This window comes from Notothenia rossii, assembly GCF_949606895.1.
Source record: "Notothenia rossii genome assembly, chromosome: 9".
In the NCBI taxonomy this organism is placed as follows: domain Eukaryota; kingdom Metazoa; phylum Chordata; class Actinopteri; order Perciformes; family Nototheniidae; genus Notothenia; species Notothenia rossii.
The window spans coordinates 6616911-6629782 of record NC_136907.1 but is presented as its reverse complement, the minus strand read 5'-3'; the positions used below and the strand labels follow the sequence as shown (position 1 = coordinate 6629782).

Genomic DNA, 12872 nt, shown 5'->3' with positions numbered 1-12872 from the left:
TATTCCTAATTATAATCACAAAAAGTTGTGCTTTTACGTAATGTGGTATTTTGACAGTGTTGTTGATCTCCAAAGAGAACAGATGTATTGTCAGGTTTAGCCTCGGGGTTGTTCTATTGTTGAGCTGCTCCGGCCTTACTAACTATATGCAAACACATAATGACTTGAACTTTATCTGATAACTGTAAGCACCAAACATGCGTGACAGCAGTCTGCTCATTCACATGCAACATTCACATTATGTTTATGTTTTATGTCTTATGTCTTGTCCTTGTATGTTTCTTTGTAAAGCGACCTTGAGGTTATGAAAGGCGCTATATAAATTCAAGTTATTATTATTATGCCATTATTTATTAAACTAGACCTGGACGGGAAAAAAACGCCTCCAAATGGTCCAGAATGCTGCTGCAAGACTGTTAACCAGGTCAACCAGGTCAAGCAGGATGACCCACATTACTCCAATTTTAAAATCCTTACATTGGCCCCCAACTCGTTTTAGAATTGATTTTAAGGTACTGGTTATTACATATAGAGCATGCGTGGAAATGCACCGGAGTATATAAGTGACCTTCTCCATCCTAACATTGCCAGTAGGTCCCTTAGGTCTTCAGACCAGGGCCTACTGACTGTCCCACGGTCTCGTTTAAAAACCAAAGGTGACCATGCCTTTCAGGTGGAGCTCCAACACTGTGGAACTCTCTCCCTATAGACATCTGCTCTGCAGTCTCTGTAGAAGCTTTTAATAAACTACTGAATGTCTATCTTTTTACATTGGCTTTTATTTCTATTTGAAATGTGTGTGATGTGTTCTGTTATTATGTTTGATCCTTGTTTCAGGACTCTACGTGTTCCGTGTTTTGTTTTTTATGTTGACCTTACATTTCTCCTATGGTTATTGTATTCATGTTTCTGTGGTCTTAATTTTAACTTTTGTTCTTACTTGTGAAGCACTTTGTGAATTATATTTCTGTGACTAGTGCTATAATAAATAAACGTATTATTATTATTTATGAAACTAGACCTGGACGAAAAAGAAAGAAAAAAACAATGAAGCAAATATAATTTTTCTTATGATTTCCATTTCTTAATCTTGAATATCAAGCCATGCCAGAGACATGGATCTAGAGATGGAAAAGTTAGTCTGTGTGATGCCCCTGTGGGTTCATCAGTGGAGAGGGTGTGGCTGTGCTGTCTGTGCTGCACTTGCTGCATTGATTGCAGTAACTCAGGACACCTGGGTTTGGTGTCCTGCAGTTCTTTACAGCCTCTCTGCTCCTCTCTGTTCGCTCTCTGCTTCTCCCTGCAGGCACCCCGGTTTTGTTGAGTATATCATGAGTTTCTTCAGTTGTTTTACTTTGTGCACTTCAACACTCTCACACACTTACATGTAGTGATGGCAAAATGAAGCTTTGAATGAAGCGTCGAACCACTTGGACAATTGTGTTGGAAATAGGTTCATTTCTCGAAGCTTCAGTTACAGCGACCTCTCCTGGCGAAGTGCAAGGCTGCAGTGGGGTTAACGTATCTTTGCCTTGAAAAATATTCGATGCCCACACACACACACACACACACACACACACACACACAGAGATGAATATCATGTTCTATTTGCAATTAAAGATTGATAATTGTGTGTATTGGGTTATTGAGAAGAGACTAGAGAATGCTGGAAAACATGTTGTGCGGAGAGGGCCTTTTATCTGTTATTAAAGTATTAAAGTTGAAAAGCAATGATTAAAAGTTTAAGTCTTCCGGGCTTTGAACCAGCTGCGTGGAGGACATCGTCGCATTCTGGCCGCCGGCTCTATCCACTGGGCTATCTATTCCCTAAACTATTGAAGTGTTTTTATATTTCTCTTTGTCTTTTTCTTCACAACTTCTCCACATTTCGAACTTCGAAGTGTTTCACGAGCCAGAACGACCTATCTTTCTTCCTGGTTTGCTCTATAATTTTCCAATTAAAATGCAATACCAACAACAACTCAACAGCACAACAACGCAAACTACGACAACAACCCGCGCATTGTTGAGAGTGGTTATAAAGTGTTGAAGCGCTCAAATTTGAAACAGTTTCAACCTGTCACCTGTCAGAATCGAGACGAGGCAGTGCATTGAATCACGTGATTGGACCGCGAACCAGTCAAGTGATTCATTCAGGAAATGAAGCAGTCGCTGCTTCGGACGTCATATGTCACGTGATCTGAAGCAAGCTTCGAAGCACTGCTTCTATGGAATAGGAAGTCCAGGGTTGAAGCTCCGTTCGAAGCTTCAGTGTCAAACTGCCATCACTAGCTGCAGCACCCTCAGCACCCCTACTTCCCACGGCCCTGGTTTTGGTGGTAATGCCACAACCGTGCACATGCATGCATGCACGAGTCATGGTAAAATATCCGGATTAAGAGGTTGCTTTTTCTTTGCACAGCATGAAAGAAAGGCTAAATGAATGGGCTGTGATTTTAGTATTTTTAAGCAGAGGTCAATAATTTGTACAGCCCTCGGAGGATGTTGAAAAAATTGAAATGGCCCTTGAGAGGAAAAAGGTTCTCCACCCCTGTCATAAAGCCTTAATGCAATCTAATGATTGATGAAAGTAGTAAATCGGTCAGATTTGAACCGAAGACAACAGGAGGGTTAAACAGCAGCATTTGCCACGGAAGGCGAGTGGCAGAAAAAACCCACCAATACCGTAAACCTTCTCTTGTGGCAACTCCCGTTCAGCAGCGGCAGTGGCATCTGCCGCAGATGCCGGAAGTACCTGCCACAGAATGCCACAGAGTAGTGGCGTCTGTGGCTGCCACCGGAAGTACCTGCCAATGCCTGCAGATGCCACGAAATGAGCCAGGCCCTACTGGAAAAATGTGTGCCAGTTCTTATACTGTTTTTACTCAGGTGTCATTATTTCAGTTTTTCTTAAAATATATAGTTTTTTTTATTTCACAGATTTATTATTTCAGTTTTAGTTTACAAAACGGCCTGCGACACACTATACTTTAAAAAATACATACATTTGAAACAGTTGTATCTATTAAAAAGTGAAATTATGGGACCACAGTGAGTTTGTTACTGGTGAACATTGAATCTGAGATTAGTTTTCCAGCTGTTTTAAGCATTTTTAATACAATTCTATGCCTGTATTACTTTCTAATGTATACATTTTAACTCATTCGTAACTCATAGGCTTCTTTTGTTGGAAAAATGTAGTGTTTTCTTCATTACCTGTGGTTTGTAAAAATAGCAGTTTGTGTTCAGACCTTTCTGTACCCTTATCATTTGAGATGTAAAAGTATATATTTAATAATTATCCAAAGTTTAAATATAAATAAATAGATACAGTTTGACTTACTAAGTTAATAATTAAAAACAGCATAGGTTTAGTAGTATTAACACAACATCTCCTCCTGTCCTGGTCGGGGCAGTAATGCGCCGTTGAGCTGTTTGTTCAACGTCGGATACTAAAAGTGAGCGAAACTCAAACAAACCAGTTGCTGTTTACTTAGCTTTTACAAACGAAACAGGGATTTTTACTTCTTTCTTTTGTTTTGAAGAAAGTTAACGGCTAGTGTGCAAAGTATAAAATTGAAACCCGCCATAACTTCACGTCAATGAATAACCCAGTGAACTGTGTACAGAGAAGATAGTTGGCAGTGAGCTAGCATCAGGCTAACGTCTCCAATGAGCAGGTTTAAACCGTCGACAAGCGGCAGGTGCAGAGCTCCTGTCCGGCCAAGCAAAGAGCCCCCAGCCCCTGGAGGAGCCAACAAGGTGCTGGCCGAGAGGAACCATGCTGTGGTGGCGGTGGGAGCCTGGGTGGAGAGCGAGCACGACTTTATGGAGCACCCATCTGTGAGTTTGGTATTTAATGCTAATGAGCTAAGCTAGCTGGTAGTGTTGCTTGGCTGTCGAAAGAAACCGTTGCTAAGCTATCTTGTACTGTTGCTAGGCTGCCGAAGGAGACCGTTACTGGTGATGACCAGAACAGTTTGTTAAAAAAGTCATGATTGTTGTTGAAATACACGTGAAGTGACCTGAGTAAAAGTAGTAACACTGAGAAGGGAATAGTAAATAAGTATAAACCTGGAGTAAGAAGTACATATGTACAACTTGAACCTCACATTGTACGTTTTAGTCCAATACATTTAATTGACACTATTAGTTATTTTGCAGATTCAGATTAATAAAAATAAATCAAGGAGTAAATTGTGATTTATAGATTAAACTACTCAGCAGTACATATGTTTACACTAAATGAGGTCCACCTTTACCAGCTGCAATATTAGTTATGCTTGCACAATAATGCACTAGTTATAATTAGGTAGTAGCCTATGTAAGTCAAAAGTATACTTAAGTAGAGTACTTGCAAATGTTGTAAATCTTAAAGGTATTTGATGTTCTCAATGTATTGGAGTGTTGACGTGGGCTTTTCTTCTTGATTTATATTCTCTATTCATTAATCTATCAATTTATTGGTCTCAGAACTGTGAAATATTTTTAAATGATCTTCAAAATGACCAAACCCAAAGCACTATTAATTAAATGAATTTAGAAAACGCTTGATACATTCTCACATTCATATGAATTTAGAGTCCTGACTTAACCTAAGGGTGTCCAACCTGTTTTCCCATGTCTTGTTTCAGGCTCTTGCTTTGCTCACTGAAGAGATCCAGGCAGAGAAGAGGAGAGAGACTGAGGACAGCCTTCGACGATTTCAAGTGGAAGTACGCCATCGTGTGGCGCAGCAAGCTCAAGTCAGCAAGAAGAGACAGCAGCCTCACAAAGATCCCATGGTACACATATCATTATCATGACTTATAGTCAGGGCAGCCAACCCTCACGCATTGAGCGTGAGAGTCACGCAATTAACGCATACATCACGCACTCACGCCACACACGCCACACATGTCTGATTGGTGTAGCAGTATTTATTCCAGAATAATCCGCCTGGGGTGATTTAAAATGGGTGATTGATGACTTTATTTTCACATATTTTAGTATTTTCAACAACAAATATATATTTTAAAAATGTTTAGTGTACAAGACTCAGAAAAGTGTGAAAATGCATATAATTAATTTGCTTTTTTAAATAATTCCTGCACTGTATGATATGCAGGAAGCCTGGGAAAGCCTTCTTGTTTTCAAAAACTGTTGTTCTACCTACCTGATCGACCTGCTCATTGTAAATGGGTTCCATGTCCAGGTGAAACCTGAGAGGAGAATCCCGCAGAAGCAGCAACATGTCTGGACTCAGCATGTTGCTGGGGAGAGGCTGATGTCAGCGGGAGGCGCTACACAACAAAGGCTGACAGACAGGAGCCCTCAGGAGGTGAGAGGCTATTACATATAAGTCATTTAAGTTTAGCAAGGTCATTTAATACTTGTATTTCTTTCAGTGATTTTAACTGTTAAAATGATTTCCCCCGTATTTAACAATGTCACAATATATGCCCCTTCGCATTAAAGCAGTGGTGTCAAACTCAATTTCATCACAGGCTACATCAGCATTATGGTTGCACTCGAAGGGCCGGTTGTAACTTTAAGAATATATTAAAAATACATATATAAATATTAGGGCTGGGACTCGATTAAAAAAATTAATCTAATTAATTAGAGGCTTTGTAATTAATGAATCAAAATTAATCGCATTTTTAATCACATATAAATATTTGACCTGAGAACAGTGAGAAGCAATTTTTTTCACATGGATTTTAGTATACCATTGAATAATGACTGAATACATAAGCTTAAGCAACAAAACATTGTTTATTTTTTTCAAGGTGGTACTTAACCAAGACCAACAGAAAAGTGCAATTTTTGCCATAAAGTGTAGCAATAGCATATTTAGGAATATAGTACATTTCAGAGATTCAGGTAGCCTATAGGTAGGTAGACCTTCTGTAAACTATAACACTTTGTTTTTTAAGTATAACACAATACTTTCGAGTACATTCAGAACATTGGAAACCCTGACTATTAGAAAACATCTCTCTGTTGCTTCAGAGGCCATAACAGACTTTGTTGATTTACCAACAGTTGATTTAAAAAATCTAATCAATTTCAGTCCAACTCTCTCAATAACCTTGGCCAAAACAATAAACAGTTCAACATAAAGTGCCAGTTGCACCAACAACGTAATAAATAGTTCAACATAAAGTGTACCATTTAAAATAAAATAAAAAAGTGCCAGTGATTGACCTCAATCCCTCCTATTCTTCCAATATCCTGATGAAAAATAAAATCTCTCTGTTGCATAGGCCACTGTTTGATCAACGCGAATTGGGTGTGGGTCCTTGTACTCCGAGTCCGGCTAACATCCACAATAGCTTCCACGCTAGCTGCTATATGTTTTGCATTGAGGTGATACTTGAGGCTTGATGTGCTGCGGTGATATGCGAATTCCTTTTTGCATAATTTGCAAACAACCGTGCTCTTATTGACGCTTCCATCCGTCCGTTTTTAAAACAAAATGTCCCATCCACGGGGCCAACCAAAGCGGTCTCATCAGCTTCTTCGTTCATGTTTGACTATTGTTCACTGTGGTTTGTTGTTGTCTGAAGTCATGAACGTTAGTTGGTGCTCCAGTATAATCGGTACCCCTGAAACTCATCCAGTGAGAAACGTTCCGCGGTGCAAAAATAAGTGCGATTAAAATGCGTTAATTTTTTTAACTCGTTCACTTTTGTGTAATTAATTAATCTTAATTAACGCGTTAAAGTCCCGGCCCTAATAAATATATAATCTATACAAAATAATGTATAATATTACATTATTGCCTCTGCACTGGATTATTATCGGAGAGGGTAATAACTTCATAATTAACTACGTCTGAAAGCAGAAGTCTGGGGGAAATAATTGCAAGTCTCTTCAGTGAGAATCTCACAAAATGATTTTAAAAGAAAAGCCAAATTCTGGAAAAACAAAAAAAAAGGAAGTGCATTTTTTTTTTTTAAAGTAACATTTTGAAAAGAAAGTAACATTTTCAAAAAAAATCTAATTCTGAGAAAAAAGGCTAATTTGAGATGCATTTTGGGACATGTAGTTTATGGGCAACGTACTTCTATAAAGTGGCATGTAAGCGTATAATAAACATATTATATTCTTTGCAAGCTCTTGTGGGACCGCATAAAATGAAGTTGCGGGCCGGATTTGGCCCCCGGGCCTTAAGTTTGACACGCCTGCATTAAAGTCAATACAATTGTTTTTTTGCTTGTGAAATGTCATCAAAATAGCATTATGATTGATCTTCTTTACGGCAGTACTGCAAAAAATGGCAGGTTAGAAAGATATTGTATATTCGATGTAATTCAGAAATGGTGTCTCCATTCTATAGTTTGTCCACCAGAGAGCACTGCTGTTTAATTGCACAGTATTTTCAACCATCTCGGTTGCAGGTGCTTTCGGACGTATCACTTGATTCTTAAGAAAATTAGATCCTGCACACTGATTCAATGTATTGATCATTATCACACATTTTTAATAGTGTCATTAATTGTTTGATTATTTTACGTCAGGAAGGTGAAAATAATATTGGCAAATTTATATCTATCAGATATTTGCGGCTTTCCATATCAATATTGACATTGTACTAAGAAGTCCTGTGTTTGTCGGGTATGTTAAATGTGGAGGATCAAAATCTGCCGAGGGTCCCAAACAGACTTTTATCCTCACTTTATAATGTCAGCCCTATTTCCTTCAGTGTGTTGTGCAATGTGTGTTGTTTGTGGCAGTCAGAATTGCTTGGTGTCCTTGTGTGACTAATACAATAATGTGACAGTGATTAATTTATAGGATGATTTATTTCCATGATTTTCCAGCCTAGAGGAGGCATGAGGCAGGTGAGACTCAGACTGGCTTCCTGTCGGATGATCCCGCATGGGGAAATGACGTCAGACCTTCCCGGCGGCGCATGGAACATCTCTTCAACCAGACATGTGAGTTTGTGTGTCTCACACTTGTTCCTCTTTTGTTCACACAATGTTCCCTGTGTTGTGTATTGGTATTCTTCCACATCCAGGGTGATATTAAGCACATTTTCCACCAAACAGAAATCTGATATGCTGAGAGAAGAGCAGCAAGGGGAGGATGTTCACGGAGGAGAAGAAGAAGAGGAGGAAGAGGGGGATGATCTTCTCTTCAACAGTCAACATGAATGTCCCCTCGTTCAGCAAAAGGTTAATAAATATGCACGGTGCAGCAGTTCCATATTCTTTTTTATAAACTGTTAATACACACTTAATTTGTATGAAAAAGACACAGAGTTGCTGCTTGACAACAGGAAAATGCACAAATGCAAGCTACAAACTGTAGATATAGGTCTGATATTTAAAAATGGAACAAGCTTATACATCAATGAGCTTTGAATTGTATCACCATGTTTATGATGTTATATCGGATGGGAAATATGACAGGTTAAGAGTTAGTAAAGGCCTCTGTTTAAACCAAACACAGCATTTAGTAGGCCAAATCATTATTTTTCTTTAATTTAATAAATTTTAATTTCATTTAAATAGACCAGATATAACTTAGTTATAACTTAGTTATTGAGATTAGCTGTGTCTCAGTTATGCCAAAGGAGTCTCCTTCCTCTACAGGTAAGAAAAAGTCCACAAAAAAAGAAAAGAACTCGATATCAACAGACTTATCTTGTTAAAAAAATGTTGACAAGATTTTTTGATAAGATAAAAGACATTTTAAGAACAAATACAGTGGAAGCACATTATAAAAAGGCATTTAAAAACAGGCATTTAAAAAGCAAAGATAATCAACCCAACAGGTATAAAATACATGGATAAAAAGCCATACTGCAGTTTGAAGTTGAACAACTCATCCAAGTGCAGCGTCGAAAAGATACGTTTTTCATCTGTATTTTAAAGTATTAACAGTTGTAGCTGACCTGCAGGATTCAGGCAGTTTGTTCCAGATGGTCGGGGCATAAACACTAAACGCTGCTTCTCCATGTTTAGTTCTGACTTTTGCAGCAGAGAGCAGACCCGTCCCAGAAGACCTGAGACTCCTGGATGGTTCATACTTTTGCAAGAGATCGTGAATATAATTTGGTCCTAAACCATTCAGTGCTTTTAAAAACCAGCAATAGTACTTTAAAATCAATTCTTTGACACACAGGAAGCCAGTGTAAAGACTTCAGAACAGGAGTGATGTGATCCACCCTCTTAGTGTCAGTGAGGACTCAAGCAGAGGTGTTCTGAATCAGCTGCAGCTTTCTGATGGATTTTTTTGTGAGACCTGTGAAGACACCATTACAGTAGTCCAGTCTACTGAAGATAAAAGCCTGGACACGTTTTTTCAAATCCTGCTGTGACATTAGTCTTTTAATCCTAGATATGTTCTAGAAGAAGGTGTATAATAAATATGTTGTTATCTGTCTCTTTATCTCTCTGTTCTGTGTTTATGTCTCAGGTGAGCAGACCTAGGATGTGGGATTCGGACCTATCACAGCCTGATCCTGGTTCAAAGTCAGACCTCAGAGTCTCTCAGGCCCTCTGGCCTCTACCTGACCAGGAAGAACTGAAGAAACAGGTAGACAACGCAATGAGCTTCGACTTAAGGTGTTTAAACTCTGTCCTGTCAGACCACATTGTTCAGATAGCACGTCTCTCTCCCTCTGCAGCGTCAGTATCAGTTCCTGATGCACCGCCGTCAGTACATGAACATTGAGAGAGAGCAAGTGAAGGAGAATAAACAGAACAGGAAACACCTGAAGAGGACAGCCAGGTGACGAGACTGCACTCATTTCTCCTGCATCACTTCCTGTTATTTGTGTGGTTAAAGGGATTCTTCGCCCACAATCTGTCTTCCGAGTACCAAACAATCTGTTGCTTTGAACGAAAGCCTAAAATGTTTTTATTTTTTAAAACATCAGCTCCGAGTTTAAGTAATTGATTGTTAGGGCTGCAAATAACAATTATTTTCATAATTGATTAATGTGATTTTCTTTTTCTAGAATAACCGATAAATCTTTTAGTCTCAATATTGATTATTACTCTGCTGCTTGAATAGTTAAACATCGATTTATTATGTGCAACAATTTGAGAAGTTAAAAAGTTAAAGCCTTTTATTGTCATCGTACAAAAAATACAATGAGATTTCAGAGTGCAACCCTGCCCCAGTGTGCAAAAGCATACATGACATTAATAACACGGCAGTAGGACAATAACATACATGACATTATAAAGACGGCAGTATTCCCTTATTTAGCACAAATGCGGCTGAATGCTCTAATCTCATCATGTGATTCTATAGCATTAGACTCATCAATTTCCCTGTCTTCCCTGAAGTATTAAAGCAGAGAAAGAACAGGTTCGTGTGGAGGAGGAGAGAAAGTTGGAGAGAGTCCGGCAGCTCGCTGAAGCCCGACAGAAGCTGCAGGAGAGAGAGCTGCTGGTCCTGGAGAGACTGAATCTGGAGGAGGAAGAGGACGAGAGAGCTGAGGAGCTGCAGAGGAGGAAAAGAGAAGAGCAAGGGAAAGTATCTGCAAGGTAAGACAGTTATTTACCGATCTTCACTGATTTGAGGATGCTTATAGGTGGACAGGTTTTACTGCATATGTGAAAAGTTGTTGTATAAAGTCTTTTGTGGCTCTAGAGGAAGTCTGACTCTTATCACTTCCGTTTCACACCGTTGAGGTTCACAAGTGGCTTCGTGAATCTGATAAACAGTTGTTGTGACTCTGCAGGTTCATCGAGGCTCTGAGAGCTCGGATGAAGGAGCGAGTGTCTCAGGAGAAGCTGGAGCCCCCTCCTCTCTGCTGCTGCGCATCATCTTTCTGGGACTCCCACCCCGACACCTGTGCAAACAACTGCGTCTTCTACAACAATCCCAAAGGTACTCCCTTCACACACTGCACACACACTGCACACACACTGCACACACATTGCACACACACTGCACACACACTGCACACAAACTGCACACACACTGCACACACACTGCACACACACTGCACACACATTGCACACACACTGCACACACACTGCACACAAACTGCACACACACTGCACACACATTGCACACAAACTGCACACACATTGCACACACACTGCACACACACTGCACACACACTGCACACACTCCATACACACTGCACACACACTGCACACACACTGTACACACACTGCACACCTGCCTCACACACTGTACACACACTGCACACACACTGCACACACACTGTACACACACTGTACACACACTGCACACACACTGCACACACACTGTACACACACTGTACACCTGCCTCACACACTGCACACACACTGCACACCTGCCTCACACACTGCACACACACTGCACACACACTGCACACACACTGCACACACACTGTACATACACTGTACACACACTGCACACCTGCCTCACACACTGCACACACACTGCACACCTGCCTCACACACTGCACACACACTGCACACCTGCCTCACACAGTGTACACAAACTGCACACCCACTGTACACACACTGTACACACACTGCACACACACTGCACACACACTGTACACACACTGCACACACACTGCACACACACTGCACACACACTGTACACACACTGCACACCTGCCTCACACACTGTACACACACTGTAGACACACTGTACACACACTGTACACACACTGCACACACACTGCACACACACTGCACACACACTGCACACACACTGCACACACTGCAAACCTGCCTCGCAAACCTGCTGAGCTTTAGTGAAACTATACATGAAGCGGTTAAAACACTGACATTAATTTGTGTCTCTTCCACAGCATATGCCAAGGCGTTACATTCCACAATGTTGAGTTTGGATTTGCAGTCAAGGTGAACTTAAACTGAGGAGGGATCCATGCTGTCTATTTGAAGGAACAGTCTAACATTTCGGGAAATACAACGCAAGCAAACTCAACTGAGATTCAGACTGGAAGATTGATGAAATGTTTTGGTTTTCCGTGCGTTCAGTGCCCCGACTATTTTTAGCCATCAGACTGATGCATCTTAATAAATATCAGGTAGATTGCCTTGATATTATTTTCCAGAGATTCATGTTTTTCCATGAGATGAATCCAGCTCCAGGAGTCCCAAACTTTTCACTAAGTTATGTCAACGACAACAAATATCTCAACAATGAGAGATGGATTTGCGGAACATATTTTAAAGACATTGATGGATTTAAAGTGATGATTGATCCCAGACTTTTTTTTTTTACTATAGACCTGCATTACTTAAGACAACAGATACTGTAGATTCATAAATGCAGACTCACTCACCGGGGTTCCTGCTTTAACAAAATAATTGTTGTATTTTTTTATGCAGATTTTATGCTAATTCATCTACGGATTGGAGGGGTAACAATTACAATTGTTTGTGAGAATGTTGCTGTTGTTGATATAAGCATCAGATTGTAATTGCACCAAAGACAGATGTACATTCTCAGTGTAGAGGTAAATATGTGTAACGTTTTATACAACTTCTCATGAATGTACTTTTAGTTTATTTATTGCTAATCAAGAAATAAGCATGTAAGCTTTCTCGCTACAAAGCTGTGATAAGTATGTTATCAGGAAGGTCAGTCAGTAAATGTCTAAACTTGTAGATTTGCTATTTGTTGTGTGGGATTTTTGAATAATCTACTTTGGCTCATGTCAGCTGTTTAAACATTTTAATAAAAAACGAAATTCTGGACTACTTCAGGTAATTAGATTTTGTTCTAAATTGCTAAAGTATTCTAAAATTGTGCTTTTTGAATTACTTTATTTGTATTATTATATTGTGTATAACAAGTGTTTTTAAATGTATATTGTGTTACTTTAACTGAAGCACAGAAAAAAGAAAGAACAATATTAAATGTCTTCTTTAGCAAATTTATTTTCACTATTATTA

General features: G+C 39.5%; 1 protein-coding gene across 1 annotated transcript; it reads left to right on the top strand.

Annotated features, from left to right (window-relative positions):
* The first annotated feature begins 3391 nt into the window (after positions 1 to 3391).
* ccdc15 (coiled-coil domain containing 15) lies at positions 3392 to 12682 on the top strand. Its single transcript, XM_079648142.1, has 10 exons — positions 3392 to 3843; positions 4635 to 4784; positions 5195 to 5320; positions 7809 to 7925; positions 8040 to 8165; positions 9412 to 9531; positions 9623 to 9726; positions 10290 to 10490; positions 10688 to 10836; positions 11762 to 12682. The coding sequence occupies exons 1-10, from the start codon at positions 3673 to 3675 to the stop codon at positions 11815 to 11817; spliced, it is 1320 nt and encodes a 439-aa protein (XP_079504268.1). The 5' UTR covers positions 3392 to 3672; the 3' UTR covers positions 11818 to 12682.
* The last annotated feature ends 190 nt before the right edge of the window (positions 12683 to 12872 follow it).